Source organism: Triturus cristatus, chromosome 10 (genome assembly GCF_964204655.1).
Source record: "Triturus cristatus chromosome 10, aTriCri1.1, whole genome shotgun sequence".
Lineage (NCBI taxonomy): Eukaryota > Metazoa > Chordata > Amphibia > Caudata > Salamandridae > Triturus > Triturus cristatus.
The window spans coordinates 1,054,195,711-1,054,213,783 of NC_140593.1; the positions used below are offsets into that span (position 1 = coordinate 1,054,195,711).

Consider the following 18,073-nt stretch of genomic DNA (forward strand, 5'->3'; position numbering starts at 1 on the left):
GTGACATGTCCACTGCGCCTGGGGTGTTCTACTTTACAGTTATATATGGTTTATAGGAGGGCAATATGTCTTTCGTCAACAATATAGCATATGACCACTATACCTCCTAGGGGGGCAATAATATTAGTAAAAAAACACAGCTGCTTTCAATAATTAATTAAACCTTGTATGTTTGTATATTTGTATTGCAAAATCCCCCTCATATAAGACAGTGCTGCATTATAAATGTGAACCCCCCTGTTAAGATTCATTCTCAGTAACAAATACATGAGTGCTATGGCATTGCTTGTTGAAGAGCACAAGGGCAGTCATTTGTTCACTAAATACATATTCATATGTGGTTGTATTGTCCCCAATTGTCCTTTCACAGTGAGGGGCAGTTGCCTAATCTAAAAGAAACCTTTTTCTTGCTTTTACATTTAGTATTCTGTCTAAAAGTGGATGGTTACTTAAACATGGTTTGCTTTGGCGACCAAGTGTTGAACAGATTTATAGGTGCACGTTTCTAGTTTTCTAACATCTGGCCTCACTGACTGCCTCTTGGCTCTCACTGAGTGTCCTAACCTGCCTCGCTCCGTGATTTCAGTTCCAGCTGCAGGAAGCCTCTGGCTGCAGAGCACTCTGGTGCCACACATGCCAGCTGTCAGTGCCCCTCAAGCAGTAAGAGGAGAAGAAAATGTGAAGGTATTCAGTATGTTGACCATATGTTGGCCAGATGAGGCTTGCAGTATTCACAAATGAATTGTTGTTCTTGGTTTAAACTGTTCGTTCTCCATGTATAACCTTGAGTCCCATTGAGTCATTATTTGGTTTAACAAGAACAACAGTAGATTTGGAGCACAGTTATGGTAGTTACATCGTACCGTATACAGTCCTGATTACATTAGGCTTTGGTGCACCTTAACGCACAGAAACGATATCTCTTTGAGTAAAGCGCTAACTGTTGTGATCTGTGTCTGACCTGCAGGTGCAGGTTCAGATTTTGGGAACCGCAATGTAGCCGTTCATCCTTCCGAGGTTGATAAAATCCATATAAATGTTGCTGTCTACTGATACATTTCCCAACCTTTGCTAACAGGTGTATCATCCTTCCCTCAGAATTTGTTTTGGATAACCTTCGTTGTTCCCCAGTGGACTTCATGGCCCAGATAAGTATCTGAGGTCTGAGAGTCTAATTAGGATCCTAGGTTTTTTTGTCAGAACCCCATGCAAAGGAGTCTACTGCCTCTTGCCTTTTAAATCGGTACAGTCTCACCTTAAGGGTGGTCCATCCATTCCCCCCAGAATATAAGCTGTGAGTTGGTATGTGTGCGGCGTATGTGATGCTTGTATTTACAGTATAAGTCTACATGTGCTGTGGAGCTGGTATTCCTCACGAAGATAAAGATGAAGATAAAATGATTGCAGCACAAGATGTAGAGTCACTTCCATGTAGCTCTGTGGATCTGATTTCCTTTATATAGCTCCTATTGCAGAGCCTCTCTGCAAGGGTTTAAGATGAAGGTGAAATGAACGGGAAGTTATAGTTAAGTTCATGTTTCCATAGGAAATGCCTTTTTTATGTTGCTAAAATAACTTTGACGCCGTTTGAGGAATCTTCCGAAACTTTCCAAAAAGGTCCTACTTTTTGACTGGTTTGTGCATGGGAAGTTTTGGGTGATAAGTCAAACGGGGGCCAAGAAAAACGGCTGGCCCCAAAACATGTTTCCCCATTTATTTTTCCATAGGAACTTTAGACACGGCTACAGCCCAAACCGCAGAACGGATTTACACAAAGTTTTTCAGAAAGCTCAATCTTGATATCAGAAAGAGTGCTTTTTGTGATTTGGTGTAAATCCGTTCATTTGTTTTTGAGCAATTAATGCTCAATAACTTTGTATATATCTCACCACGGAGGATCCACCAACCCGACAGATCTCAAGCTGAGATCTGATTGGCTGCCTCCACATCAACAGCTATGTGGTGGCAGCCATCTTAGGACTCAAGACTCAGTCTTGAGTCCTAACAAATAAAGATAAAACAAGACATAAGGGGGCAGGGTAGGGATACTCTGACCCCTAGGCCTAGTGGTGGAATCTCAGAGGGAACCCACCTGTGGGCCAAAAGCTTTTTAAAAAGAAAATATTGCCACAATTTCGTAAATCTGTGGCAAAAAAAAGTTCAGGCTCGCGCTCTGCTCTTTAAAAAAACCCAGAGTAGGCGACGGCATAGGGGGGCTGTGTACAATATTTCATTTGGGGAAGTGCTGCGTGCACCCCGGCCCTGAGCCTCTGTGAGGCCCCAGAGTCCCCAACCCCTGGGGCCCATATATAATATATAGAGGGGGAGGCATGCGGCCCCCTTCCCCAAGCCTTATTAGGCCCCGGGGCCCCCATACCCTGAGCCAAATGCTATTAAAAACGGGGAGAGAGACCCTCCTTGAGTCTTAAAACTCCTAGGGAGAATATTCCCCGGGGACAAACTAAATTTAAAAGGGCAAGGGGACGCACAACGCCCCTCCCTGAGCCTCTTAAGGCCCTGGGGACCCCATCCCCCCGGGCCGGCTCACAGCTTGTTTCCAAGGGATCCTACCCCCAAGACACAGTAGTTTACCTACCCGCATCAGTGTGGGCAGGGAAACATATATTTTCTCCTGCTCTGCAGGAAAATGTTAAAATCTGCTGCTAGGTGGAAGCAAATATGTCTCCCTGCCTCCTGGAGATTGGGCAGTAGAAGGCATGTATTCTGTCACTCGATGGGAGCTTTAAAATGCTCCAGCTGGATAGGAGCAGACTTGTGTTTCCCTCCCCACACTCTTGTGCGCAGGGAAATACATAATGGTCCAGCCCAGTGGGAGCAAGCAAAACCAGCTGCTTCTGCCGGGTAGGATGCTGGCTCCCGCAGTATGTGGAGAGCCAGCTTGGGCAGCGGAGGCCCTGGGGCTTCCCACGCAGCCCCCATCTTGCTGCTTGGTGGTTGCTACAAATAAGTGATGCCCCCAGGGATGGGGTCCCTGGGGCAACAGTAGGCTCTGGGAGGAAGGACCGCACAGCACCTACCTCTATATAATGTCAATCGGCCTCGGGGAATTGGGGTACTCGTGGTGTATTAAGACATGAGTAGGGTACTGCGTAACTACTCTCCACTTTATTATGACAATTGGCATTGGGGGATGGGGTCCCTGGAGCCTATTAAGGTTCGTGAAGGGGGACCACGTGGCCTCCTCCCCTTTTTTATAGCATTCGGTCCAAGGGTATTGGGTCCCTTGGGCACATTAAGGCTTGGGGAGGGTGCAGCGTGGCCACCCTACCCTTTAAAATGGCAATCAGTCCCGGAGGATAGGGTCCTCCCAGCCTATTAAGGCTCGTGGGGTGGGCCATGCGGCCCCCCCTTTTTAATGGAATTTGGCCCCCAGGCCTATTAAGGCTCTGAGGGAGGCATCACACGCCTGGTCCCCTATATTTAAGAAATTGCCCCAGGTGGTGCACACTTTTGAGTCGGGGAGGAGGGCCATGCATCCTTTCCCCATAAAGCCCCCAGGAGTTTGATTCCCCGAGGCCCCTTGTGGTTCGGGGAGGGGGCACACAAACACCCTCTTCTTTAGATTAAAAAAACTCTTAGGATGGAGTCCCCTGGGGCCCGAATTTGCGTGCACAGGGGGCCTGCGCAAATGGGTTGGCATACACAGTTTTCTCAACAATAATGTTATGGCAGATGTTGCATTGATATTATCAATGATGTAAATGAATCTGTCATGAGTGATGTAATATGTGGGATAATTAGCAGTGCATGGCAAGGGCGCGAGTTATAGTTACCGTAGAGCACAAGGTATAGTTACTTAAGATAACTAGAACTGGTGAATTTTAGTAGTATTGTATGTTTAAAACGGCTTGTTTTTACCGAGATTTTCACCTAACTATAATGCCACTTTAACCTTTGTTTTTTTCAGTGAATTTCTGAGTCAATGGGGCATAAGTACAAAACTTTTTTGCGGGTGGAAACGGGCCGATTTGCAGAACCGAACATTTTCTGAAGCTAAAAAATAATTTCCGATGTACATATACCAAATTGCGATTCGGTAACTTGTTTCCAAACAGCAATTTGGTTTAACGATTCAATATTTGGAAGGGGCATTTTTAGGGCGTCCCTTCAAAATACAGAATTGAAGTGGTGTATGTATGAATGTTTTATGACCGAATTATGGTTGTAAAACATTCATATTCTTCCTACATCTCAAAGGAACTGGTACTGGTTTGCAAATGGGACGGGATCCCTAAAGGACCCCTTTGTGAATGTGAAAACAAATATTTTTTAAGAGCAGGCAGTGGTGCCATTAAACTTAAACGATTCATTTTATTTTTTAAACTCATCCCGTTTTTATTTAAGCTTTCCTAAGTGAAGAAATTGTTGTCATGACAAATCTTAATTTGAGAGTCAATATACATATTTGTTTTACTCCAATTGTTAGCCAATTACAAAAGGTCTTACATGAATATTTAATAGGTGAAAAGGCAAAGAGGAACACTGTGGTACTCCACATGAGAGTGGCAAATTGTTAGACAAATAAGAAGAAAGTTTTATATTGATCACTTAGAAAAGAACGCAGCAAGTTAAGAGATGCCCCCTGTAATTCAGTGGCCTTGGTAAGGTTTAACAAAATTGCATGTTCCACCATGTCACATGCCGCTGATTAGTCTAAAAGGATAAGTGTATTGATATACTGGCTTGGCCCTATTCCACGTCCGACCTCAACTCATCCATTACTGCTAGTAGAACGACTCAGTGTTACAATGGCGAGACCTGGGTTAGAGGTTGTTGAGGAAGCTGCTCTCCATTAGATGATTATATAATATTTGAGCAGCATCAGCCTCTTCCACTTCAGCATAGAATGTTAGTTGCGAGATGTGGCAATAATTCTTCACTGGCAGGCTGTCTCCGTTTTATTTTCAGTAGTGGGAGTACAATAATTTCTTTAAAAGATTGTGCCACAATGTACTGTTCTAATGAGGAGTTCAATAAGGCCAAAAGAGGGCTAGCAATCTTATTTAGCATCTAATTTAATATAAAAAGAGGACCGGGGTCTTGCGGTGACATGGAGTTTATTTGGAACACTGCCCTTGTAAGAGTGTACATTAACACCATGCTAAATGAGAAGAACGTTATGGTATTTGGTAAGGCGTTGGTACATACTGATGGAAAGTGCCCATGCTAAGACCCCCTCTTATTTGTGTTCTTGACTACATTAATTTTTACTAGTATTCCATGACATAAATGTATATATTTGACATTACATAGTATACACTATATGTTAAAAGGAGGGCTATACACCGGAAAGAGGGAAACCCAGTTAGCTGTGGGAAGTATCCACATGTCTATAGTAATAATATATGTTTGGTGTATTGATTGTGAGATAATGAAAAGAGAAATTTTGATATATACATTATTTAAATTTTCTTGGTTTTCAGGAATTAATGCCCAGGCTCGTAAGTTGCAGAGGAATCGAGCAAAGGGAGCGATGACCTTGCTATCTGGCTGTGATAGGACTTTGACCCCACCCACGCTTCGCCGCAGCTCGAGTGAGACCAGCTTGAATCCTGCTGGCGGGCAAGCGGACGAGCTAAAGCGGCACTACTCCACCCTGCCAGAAGCCATGCGGAACAAGAATGGCAAGGAGGAAACTAATGGTCCGTCAGAGGAGAAGGGTGGTGTGGTGCGGTACTCTCTCTACCAATCACCTCACCTACTGCTCCTGCAAGGATATAGCCAGCAACATGTAAGCACTGAAACCGGCTCTTTCTTTTGTAGACTATGAAATGATACTAGGTCTTCTTGATAGAGCAGGAGGGAGGAATTAGCCAATCACCTAAGTAAGGCCTCCTATATACCAAGCCATCATCCATCCTGGAAGGTCATATGCAAATCAAAGGGTTAACATAGTGGAGATCCACACCTTAGCAAATTTTATGATTTTGGTACCATATTTGTGATCAGAATATCATCACAAAAATGAAAAATTGTATCAATAATATGGTCTTTCCTTCAATAACACATTGTCCTGCAGTGTAAACGTTACGAGCAGGTTTTCAAATTGTTTTATTAACGTCAATAATGCCATTAGTCTATTTCTAAGCCCAGGACTGGCCACCATTTTATAGTATACAGCTATTCTGGAAGTTAGAGGGAAAGCAATACAATTGTATGTGATTGAATGTAGACAGAGATCTAAAACTATGTATTATAAGGAATAAAATACACCAGTCCTATACCAGATCAGACTATTTGTCGAGGCACTTATCTCCAGCCTGCATGGGTTCACGGAGTCCCTCAGTGAGTTGCCATATGCTACAGAAGCGAGGCCAGGTTTAGTTTTCAAATGCCTACAAATTCAAACACTTAGGTGCCGATTCCGATCCGTTAAAAATATTTACCGACCGACTGGTATCCGTATTTTATTACGTACGAATCGTACAAGTCCCGTACAAACGGCGAAGTACGATTCGTACGTAAAAAATACATACGAATGACCTCGGGAAAAGTCTACGACACGTCCCCGGACGGTTTTACGTACGAGCGTAAAACTGAAGTCCGAGCGCACAAGTCCGATCCGTACCGGCGTCCCGAATACACAAGCGTATGGAAAACGTCCCGTACGGAGCGAAGTTTGTACGACCCCTACCCCGGGTAGACTTGGGCCCGGGGTACGAGTCGTAAGGCCCCCCCCCAGCCTCCCACCCCTCCCGCGTATGTCCACACCGTACCCCCAGCCCCCCATATGTACGCACCGTACCCCCAGCCCCCCGTACGTCCGCACCGTACCCCCAGCCCCCCGTATGTACGCACCGTAGCCCCAGCCCCGTATGTACGCAGCCCCCAGGTATGGTGCGTACATACGGGGGGCTGGGGGTTCGGTGCGTACATACGGGGGGCTGGGGGTATGGTGCGTACATATGGGGGGCTGGGGGTATGGTGCGTACATACGTGGCTGGGGTATGCGCTGGGGGTACGGTGCGTACATACGGGGGGCTGGGGGTATGCGCTGGGGGTACGGTACGTACATACGGGGCTGGGGGTATGCGCTGGGGGTACGGTGCGTACATACGGGGGTACGGTGCATACCGGGCCCCCTTTTCCTCGTGCATCGCGGCGTACTTAGCTTTTCCGGCAGTTTTTGGCTCCCGTAAAAATATAGCCGTGCAGAGTGCTGTGGGTACGAATCGTACTTGCTGGTCCGTAAAATGCTGCCGGACTCCGTGCGGACGTCGCGGACGCGCTGTCCAGGATCGGAATTGTATGTATTTTTTAGCCGCACCGTGTTTTTTACGATTCGTACGGAAATGGGATTTCTGTACGAATCGTACTTGCTGGTTTGTACAGTGGAATTCCCGGGTACGAGTCGTACGGAGAAAATGTTCCGCACGACCATTTGTACCCGGGTTTTACAGGATCGGAATCGGCACCTTAATTGTTTGACTTCCCACATAACTTCTGGAAATATTGCCAGCTGTGCCCAAAGTGTGGATTGTAGTTTAGAGGTTCAGCTTATAGTCTGCTCCCCAGTTCGCTTGCAGACTTTTCTCCTTTATTTACTGGGATTTGGTTAAATAAAAAGTGGACCATAAAATGTTCCTTGTAAATTGCTGACAGTAGGAGAAAGAAAGCAGCTGTAACATGTATCAGGTAGGGGTCTGTATGAATTCCTACTGCAACATTCATGACAGAGACTGTGCAGCTTCTGGCTTCATAATGCTCCCTGGGTGAAACCACACACAGCATTCACAATCACTGAAACTAAATAAAATGCGACATCCTAACATCGGGAATATGATCGAATAAGCGCTCAATCTAAATCAAACTAAGGTGCAGCACAATTTACTTTTGAAAAGAAACTACAACACCCTGTCAATTCGACATGTAGCCTTTTAGGCATTACATACACACAAGACATTTTTAGCTTAACGTAAAGCTATATATATTTTTGTTTTAAAGTAGACAGTCTGAAAATGGGAGGAAGTTCAAGTAGACCCCAAAACATCTTCCTCAAAAACAGTGTGGAAAACTGAAGAAGCACCAAACGGAAAACTCTGTGATGGTCCAATGTGGTTATGGTTTGAAAGTTAAAGAATTATGCTCAATTTAAGGCACATTGACCAGTGATTTATCGAAGGGCTTCATCACCATCTAACAAAATGTTCCCAGAGTACCCTTGACCGAGTTTGGCTGCCATTAGTGGAGTGGTGTCATTAAGTCAGGGGCGTAATGCATAACTCTGCATCCCCTGCGGTGCAAGGGAACACCGCCATTTAGGGTGGTCCCTGTTCTGTTGAAAGCTTGTGAATATCGGTGAGTTAGAGGAGGTTCAGGGCACCCCTCCACATTCTGCAGGTGGGCCCCATTATCTTGTGTTAACGTCACTGTCTAAAGCTGGGAACTACTGAGATCTGATTGTTTCATGTGTGTTCAAGGCATCAAGAAAACCGGCGACAAAGTTCATATTTGAAAACAAAGAACATATGGAGTAGAAAATTATTCTATAGCTCCTTCTCAAAATCCTTGAAGAAGGCACCTCAGTTCTTTAGTCCTTTTAAGCAAATCTTCCTGGGAAAGAGGTAAAAAAAAACTGAAAGTAGAGTTGTATCTATGTTGCTGTTACATCTCTAGGTCTTTAGTTTGCGTACCAAGCTGCATGCAAACAACCCTTTGCATCTCGTCCCACAGCAGAGTGAAGCTACTACCTGAGGCTTAAGGATTTACCTTGGCGTATGCAGCTTCCTTGATTTCTCCTTTATAGTGAGGAGTAGTCTGCCTTTGCTTTATATTACAGTGTGTAGATTTCATCTACTTAGGGCCAATTACGATGTTGTTAGGAAACTGTCCTGAATGATTCGGTTCCGGAATAGTTTCCAAATGAATCAGGTCCTGTGAGTCCGGACGACTGATTACGATGCTTCCCAACATCGTTCGGTCGGACTCGCATTGACTTCAATGGGAGCCTGTGTTCCGAACGAGAACACAGGCTCCCATCGAAAAAGGGGTGGTTTGGGAAAACCTTGCACGCTGTGGCGGCCACCCCGTGGTGCCTGCTACATTGGACATGGTTGGGAAGAGGGGTCCCTTGGGTACCCCCACGGGCTACATTCGTAAGTCTCAGTATTAAAGGGGAGCCTGCAACGGGCCCCTAAAGACACATTCCAGCAGCCGCTTCATCTCGGGTAAACCGAATCGGTACGGCTGTCCGAATCGGTCATCGTAATCACTTGTCTGGAAACCGTGTCCATAGAGCTGTACAAATTAGCTCTGAAAGACTTGGGCTCTCTGGATGCCTTTCGGAACCTATTTGGCCTGCTCGTAACGGTTTCAGGGCATCGTAATCGGTCGTTGGGAAATCTGTACGATTTGGTAGGAAACAAGGGTTCCGAATCGGATTCTGCAATACCGAATCCCATCTGGAGCCTTTCTTAATGACATCGTAATCGGCCCCTTATTGTCAAACATGTTGTTGGCATGTAAAGAAACCTTGTAGACTATGAATGACATTTTTAAAAATGTCAGCGTTCAGCCATTCTGTAGCCTCCCTGCCTTAATGGAGTATCTTCTGCCCAATTTAGATATCCCCCACTGGCCTGACAGGAATCTCTTAAACTTTCAACGCAGACCCCAGTGCAGGGGTTGCACTGAAGGAAACAACTTTGAGAAGCAAGCACTGTAATAATTTCGCTAGCTTTACAAAGTTACTCGTTTGTCAACAACAAACTCCGAAGGTGGGAATTTGTATAGAAAAAAAACCTGTCAATGGCCCTTTTGTGCAGAGAGATTGCTCAATGCGAATGGGGGCTGCCGAACCTTCTGCAACATAATGGGTAAAGAAAGAAATACAGGGTTACAAAATGCATGCATGGCAAGCAATTGAAGTTTGTCAAACCAGATGTTTTAGCTAATTAGCATAACAACGCACTTAGGCCTCCATTACGATTGGCTGGAGTAATCCAAACGTTGTTTCCACGCTACTGATATTAGCTTGTCCTGAGGTCTCAATAAATTCAGGGGTGGGGATATAAAGTAAATTACAGGTTTTTGAAAAATAATATGCGGGGGTCGGTGTTACTGCACCATTTCCCACATGTTTTCCACTGGTGTTTCACGCACAGATTTTGGCTGCTTTGAAAGACCGCAACATTTAATTCAGAAGTGCCCAATAATGTTCAATATCTGGCCAATCGGAATTGAAAAGCCAGTCAAAAGGAGGAGCGTAGTGTTTAATTCAATTTGTTATTGTCTTGTAAATGATCATTGTGATAGACTTTGAAGACCACCGCTTCTAACAGGTGGCCCAGGATCTGTACGAAGGATAGCTCTGATTGTTAGATGCAGATTTCCATAGCTCTGGAGCAGTGAAAAAATTCGAGTTTTAGTAAACTGTTTCTGGGTAAGAGTAGTCTAAGCTCTTCATTTGAACCTTCCTACTAATTCATGCTCCTGTTTGCTCTCGAACCTGGACGAAAATTGAAGGGAATTCCCGCACACCAAATGTTGCTAGCTCAATCGACCACAAATCAGGGGGGCAGACTGCACAAAGTCTAAGCTTGTTCAACTCGGAATGTGGGGGTGGTGACAATTAATGACTTCTCAACCATTTGAGGTGTGAAACACTGAATATTGTGAAAACTGCACACCGTCTAATTACCATGCCGACTGTATCTGTAATCAGTTAACGCACAATTTGCTTCCAGGTTTGCGCAACAGTCATCACAAATGCATAACGCCTATTGCTCTTGATACCATGACTCAGTAGATTAACAGTATTATACATTGATGCTAATTGATGCACAGTGCAAGCAATACTGGAGTTATGGTTTGCATAATGAAACTGCAAGTTTAGTCTAACTCGAGCCATAGCTATTGTTCCAACTTTCATGGTGTCCCAGTCCTCCGCTGTCCCTGACGTTTATCTTAGAACCTGGTTCTTTATAATAATTTCGGTGTGGGGCGATAGTGTTTCAGATGCATCGGCTGATGGTCAGCACTCCATCCCAGTATGTGAGGATGAACTTCCTGTCAGCATTATCTGTAAGACTAAGCAGTACTGGTTTGGGAGGTGCACATTGTCTTGAAGTTTAGTAGGTCCTTTTGATATTTTTTCTCAAACAAAAAATGGGAAAGGCCAAATTTGATATAGCAGTGAGAGTACGGAGTAATAGGGGTGGAAATGATTGGGATTATCTTCATGGGGAAGATGAATGGAAGTCCATGGTTCAATTACATGATTGGTACATGCCGGTTAAGTATTTGTTTTAATTGGAGTTAGAAAAAAACACATCATATGTAAAAAAAATATGGAGTGACTTATGATGGCTTTTAAATTTGTGGTCAGGCCTTTTGAACACTCCAAGAGGCTTTGAGAGCCGGATTTTAATTTCAGTGTACGGCGGCGCCATCAGTCCCTTCCACTCGGATGACAAAGACATAAGGCGCACTCAGCCCATTGCAGGAATTGGCTGTTGGGAAAATGGTGTGCTTTGTGAGCAGCAGGAGATGAAGGGGAAACGGCTGTTGTGCTTCTTACTAGCAGTTACCGCTCTTGAACAGGGAACACCGCCACTTAATGTCTGCAACAAAACGTGCGGCGGGCTCGTCAACTTCTCTAAACAGGCAGGGAGCTGCCAGAAAAGCAATTTTAACATGAGGAACTCTCATTACATTTTATGGTTGAACATCAATATACATCCTCTAAAAAAGAGTTGTAGCACCCAATGGGACAGGAGCAGGGCAGAGCGTGGATTTAAAAGCAACAATTAAAACATCTTGTTGAATCTGGGTTTGCCGACAGGTGTGGAGGCTGTGTCTTACAGGTCTGTATCTGGTGTAGGCACAGAGTATCAAGTAGGCATTATCGAGCACCAAAATATAGGCAACCGAGTATGTGTAGATTTTGTATACCTAATTCCAAATCTATGTACCTTGACGATATGTTTATCTTTGAGATATGTAGATCTGTAATTAAGAATGGCAAATCCATACGTGCCTATATGCACTTACCTCCTTGGTAATTGGTACTGGGTCTTTTGGCTACGATATTAAGGTATTTCGATATTACCTACTCAATATTCCAGGCTAGAAGCGCTGTGTCTTTTATTGGATTGAATCTAGAAAAGATTAGTGACAGGGTAAACTACGATGGAAAACTGTTGTAGGGCTGAAAATGTTTCGAGACATATATATTTAATTTTACACCGCCTGTGTGGCCAAACCGTGGTTACCTGTGCGTTATAAGAGCCTCCTGTGGGCGAGTCTGGTTTAATTAATTATTAAATTGGAAAATGGCTGGACTCAGCAACCCGCCAAATTGTAAAGCCAACACTGGTTTTCAGGATTTACACAATGACTATGTATAAAGGGAATTTGCATACAAGAAATGTAAGTGGAGGTTATTTGTATATTTATTGGTTAGTCTGAAAAGCAGATTGGATTGTACTCAAGAGGGTGATATGCATCTGTTATTGAGAACTGTCTGCTGTTGGCTGACAAAATTAGTTTTATGTGGACAGTTTTTGGATTATAGTGCAAGATTTGCTTAAAATGACTAAAGCTAGAATGCTTGATAATGCATGCATCTGCATGTGCAAGTCTCAAGGTGACGGGTAAAAGATAGGCAGCCTTTCACAAAAATTAGAAAATCTACTACACATTACAGTTCATTATTTTTCAGATTTTTTACTCGCAGCTTCTTTTAGGCTAAATGTAAATGCTGGATAAAAGGAATACAACTCGAAACTGAATTTCGCTGTATAAATACCATTTAAATGTGTCAAAGGTTTCATAAAAAACAGTACTATTAAAAAGCGAATAAATTCAGTGGTGATTCTCCACTAATAATCCTATTTAACAGTTTAACAAACGCTATACAAACCATAATACTTTAATCTGTCAGCAATTAAAACTTTGCTCTTTTCACTTTTATTGTATAGTGATCATCACTTTACAGTATAATTTAACTATCCGGTATATGTGAAATATATACGTTTTATGAATATCAACAGTCAATAATTGTGTCTCCATTTTTAATCTTCTTAAAATATTTAAAACATATTTTAGTTGCTGATGAAAATATAGGAAAATCTATTTTAATTGGGATATCATAAGTACTTAGAAACAGACATTCATTTAAAGAGTGTTGCTTAGGTTCAAAAGAACATTAGGCAATCAAATGTTATATTCATCAAAGAGCCAAGGGTATTGTTAATTTATATATTATTTATTTCCTTGCTGAGAAGCATTCCATAAATCCCTTTCAAGTATTGTGTAGTGAACATTCCCAATTTCAACTTTATATACATTTCCATAGTATGTGTATTTGGTATTTTAACAAGTAAGGCTAGATTGTTTAGAGGCCAATGAATTTGTTTACTTATGTATACTCTACAAAAGGACTTGAACAACCTTCTAGATACAGAAAGCGGCAAATCAGAGAAAAATGTGTTTGCTAAGATGAAAAGAAAAGACACAAAGTCCCTTTATATTTTATATTTTTTCACTGGCTATAGAATACAAGATGGCGCTGCTCTAAGTGAGTAACCAGCAAGAGTTTCTCTTCCCCTGCTATTTAGTGATAGTATAACCAAGAACGTCAATGTATTGACATTGACAGTTAAGGGCCATAATCACTGTTCCATGCTAGCAGCATTCATGGTGCCCTCAGGGGGCAAGGTCAAAACTACCTCCACATAATCTATAGTCAATAATCAATCTTGTATGTTTGTCCTCCCTAAATTTAGACATAGACGATATTAGAGTGACCACCTTTTCATGAAACGGCTTTTAACAGCAAGGGTGGAAAATACACCTCTCACCTCACACAGAATAATAATATTTGGTAAATAGTTTCACGGTTGAGGTTCCTGAATAGCTAAAAGCCTTCAAGAGAGCATCCCAAGTACCCAGCTCACATAGATGATAACCTAACTATTTTAAAGATTGAGGGTCTTATTTAGGGTTTGGTGGAATGGGTAATATGCCTGGTGGCCCTCCCTCCCGGCCAGACTGACCGTTCCAACACACTTTTTAGTGTCAGGGAAAACTCTTGGTTAGCCTTGGCAAAGGCTGCAGCGGCTGTGTTGGTGGTAACCTCTGACCTGGCGGTATGTCTGTCACGCATCCACTGGGTCACAGTGATGGTCATCCTTTCCTACAGAGGACGGGAATACTGTCAGTCACTTTCTCTCATCCATGTCTGGATAGAATATGTTAAATGACTCTTACATACAGGAAAAAGCTCACTGCCTGTCAGGTCCATTTATGTTTTTTGTTTGCGAAAACAAGCTCCCACTTTGGGAGTTTATTTTCTCTGAATAAAATAAAGTTTACTGAGCTGGTGTTTTAAACATGGCACACACTTGGCAAATTTCACTGTTGTGAAGGGAGCTGCACCACAATAGCTCTCTTCACAGCAGAGAGATCCCCTCTAACCAGATAGTGATCCCTAAATATGCCGGATGGTCGCCTGCAATGGCGGTGAAGGTCGTGACCTCTACCATGCTGGTTGGACAGCGAGCAATCCACCAAAGTGTAATTAAGGCCTTTAATCCCTCCATAGCCTTATTATTATGGTTTAACTCTTGTATTGATTTTCAAACAGAGAAAAGAAGAACAGGACCCCCTGCTCCTTAAGGACAGTGCAATACAGACATCAAATGTCAATAATGATAGCATTACTAAGTAATATGCAGGGAGCGGGTCTACAAGGGAAATCCCTCAGAAGGAGTAAGGGAACCAGGATAACAAATGCCACGCACCCCCCCCCCCCCACCACCCCCTTCCTGTTCACAAAACAAAAGAATAGTAAAAGAGGGAAGTGCTATATAGCCTTATTATTAAAATGCAATTCATGATTTTTAGAGTAGAGGTTCCCGCCCCTGTTAATATTCAAGGGGCATATCAGCAACAGCCGGCGATAATTATCGCTAAGCGCGCTTAGCGCAAGGATAATTATCGCCGGCTATCGCTGGATTTTATCGCAAAGATAGCGTGCTATAAGCAACGCTTATCTTCAATGCGATAAAAATCCAAGCGCTAGCTGCAAAATGTGTGATTATTGCTGAAAATCCAGCGATAATAGCACAAACATAGGCGATAGCTTGTTGATAGGGCAGGGCAGACTTAGCTATAGTATCCACCTTCCATTGGATATAATGGCTAAGTCAGATTGAAAGCAGGCGTAAGGAAAGTAGCGATAAGCGCTGTTAGCACTACTTTTCTTATCGCTATGCAGGTTAGAGTGCAGCTTGATAATTGGAGAAATGTCGGTTAGCGACATTTCTCACGTTATTTTGGTCAGGAACGCCCACTTTGCATCTCATTAAAGATGGAAACACGCGTTGGCGTGTCCTTGCTGATAGTGCGATAAAATTATAGCAGTTTTTTGGCCGAAAACGGATGCTAAAGCGGCGATAATTTAATCGCGGGGCCTTGATGATATGCCCCCAAGTTGGTTATCCTGTGTACATCCCAACAATTAATTTTGCAGGCTTCTGTTGTAATTTCCCAGGAGTCAGATGTGTTAAGCGGCCATCATCCCCATTCATAAGCGGACTAGCCTCCAAGCAACTAATCTTGAAAACATATGTATCAATAGTGTTGAGACATAATGGGAAATAACTCATAGTTAAATAAAACCGAAGCAAGTACACAGCCTTCCCTCTCCCATTTTCTGAAATGAAGTAATCAGACACAAATCATGTCTTGATTGTACTGTAAGCCTGGCATGTGAGTCCAGTATTCAGATAACCATAAGAATTCCTTGGAGGAGAAATCTAACTGCACAGGTTTTTCCTAAAAAGCCTTATTTCTAAAAATGTATCAGTTGCCTTAATCAAAGGTGGCTGGTATTTTAATATTTAAATCATAACATCAAATAAAGTATTAATTCTACTACAGGTGCTGTCTAACCAACAGTCGAAAAAAACAACATACTAAGTAGGATCCTGCTTAATTTACATCTTCTTTTTTATTGATAAAATCGTTGAATTAAGGGCACTAAACTATGTGAGTAGAAACAGGGAGTGCAACAATCACTTGCACCCTTTGGGTCTTTGTTTAAACAAGACTTTATTGGCTTCATTCAACAGGTATTACTGCACAGCTATTCCTAAACCAAGTGCAATAGTTACAGGGATTTACTGCTCATTGCATCAACATTGTCATCTACACAGCCTTTTCATTTATAGAGCCCCACAGCGCAAAACATTATGTAAATTCCCTTCAACAGCCTAGGCCACCTTAAAAAGGAAATAAACTCAAGCTTAAGGCACCAGGCAGTGAACACCAGCACGGTAGATATGAGCGTCCTACAGGTTCGGCAAGAAAGCAAGCACCCCTTTCCTTACACATTAATAATACCTCCTATATAACAGCAGGGTATCATACCAGAGATGAAGGCTAATGAGTGGCGCACCAGGGGCAAATGTAGTAGGAACTATGGGCCGGCACGTCACTCATACAGTGGTAGAGGGAGCCTCAAGGTGGTTTGTTATCATTTTCAATATGTTCAGAAAATTGCTCACCTACTTCCCCCCAGCAATGTGCTGGGGAAAATATTCGCAACCGATCAATGAGTCTAAACATATAACACGTATGGTGCAAGAGAATCATGGGTAGAGGGAGTGGAAAAGATGTAAAGATACTCAAAATAAAGGTGCCTTCTTACAATAACACTAATCAGGTCCCTCTGTGTCCCACAGCCATATGTGCACCACATATTACTCAATAACCTTAAAGTCTGGAGCCTTCGCTGCACTTCACCCTCACTTGGATTTTAGTTCCCTATTTCTGCATGTTTGACAATTCACCGAACTGAGTAACAGGAAAAGGCTGCCATGCATCCTTACTATATCGCATTTAACCTGATTTTGAGGATGGACGTGCTTTTTACTTCATTGTGTTTTACCATGTTTACTTTTAACTTCTCACTCATGCAGAAGAAACACAACTGCTGAAATTACTCTTTAACTGTTGTCTGCTCCTGATATTCCTTCACTCTTTAATTCTCTTTTTTATTTTGTTAAAGGATAGTTTGGTTTACCTCCTGAACCGTGATCAGTACACCGTGGGCCAGAGAACCCCATCCAGCAAACCCAGCATAAGCCTTTCTGCCCCTGACATCCTGCCTCTTCATTGCACCATTAAGAAGATCAGGACTCCAAACAGATCTGGTCAACACATGGAAGAAAGACTGGTTCTGGATCCCATCCCAGGGGCCCACATTTCAGTTAACTTCTCAGACATTGTGAGAACTACCCTTTTACAACATGGGGACCTCCTGAGTTTGGGCCTTTACTATCTGCTACTGTACAAAGATCCCATGAAAGCGCAACCACTTCCTGCTCCAACGTTGGCAAGGTTAAAAACTTTGAGCAGGACTGCCCACCCAGAGATGGACTCCATTTGTAAAATGTGCGGCAATTTGCTGAAGGGAAAGGAGCCTGTGGCTAAAAAGCACAGTCTGCCCTCCAACTTCGGCAGCTTGTCTAGAAGGTCTCCCAGTAGAAAAGTTCAGCTTGTCTATGACCGGGCCTTCGAGGATGTGCTGGTGGAGCGAATCCTGACGCTCATTGAACCAGGAGGGGACGATTACAAGCTGGCTCCAGCATTCCTCCTTTGCCTTTGCATTCAGCACTCCGCTGCTAACTTTGAACCTGGCGAGTTTGGTCACCTTCTACTGAAGTCCGCAAGAAGAATACAAAGGACCGTATGGGTCAGTGAATATGTGGAGAGCGCGGGTGGCGTGGGGCTTGGATGAAAGGGGCTTATTAAACTTCTTCTTGGGACTTCACAACGTGTGAGAATGGGGGTGCCCAAAGGTTAAACCAGAGCTGTGATAGAAGCATAAGATGAATAGACATAATGTAATAGCCTAACCCAATATGCATTTGCTTGCAAAGTTCTGGAGTAGTCTAGTTTGAGTCAGGGATGTTTTATTGGTCATAATTTTTCTTCTGTTCTAAAATCTCTTGCTTTAATGACCTTCACATTTCCCCTTACTTATGAATGAATGAGGAATTTATTAAGTGCAAACTATTGCCCGGAAGTGTCTTGGCGCAGCACA

At 43.2% G+C, this 18,073-nt stretch overlaps 1 protein-coding gene across 2 annotated transcripts in view; it reads left to right on the forward strand.

Annotated features, from left to right (window-relative positions):
- RADIL (Rap associating with DIL domain) overlaps window positions 1–18,073 on the forward strand; it is a 448,013-nt gene that overhangs the window by 242,563 nt on the left and 187,377 nt on the right. For both annotated transcript variants that reach the window (XM_085629184.1, XM_085629183.1), the window contains exons 3-4: window positions 5,445–5,752; window positions 17,036–17,722. In XM_085629184.1, coding sequence (XP_085485310.1) covers window positions 5,445–5,752; window positions 17,036–17,722 — 995 coding nt within the window. The remainder of the gene's footprint in view (window positions 1–5,444; window positions 5,753–17,035; window positions 17,723–18,073) is intronic.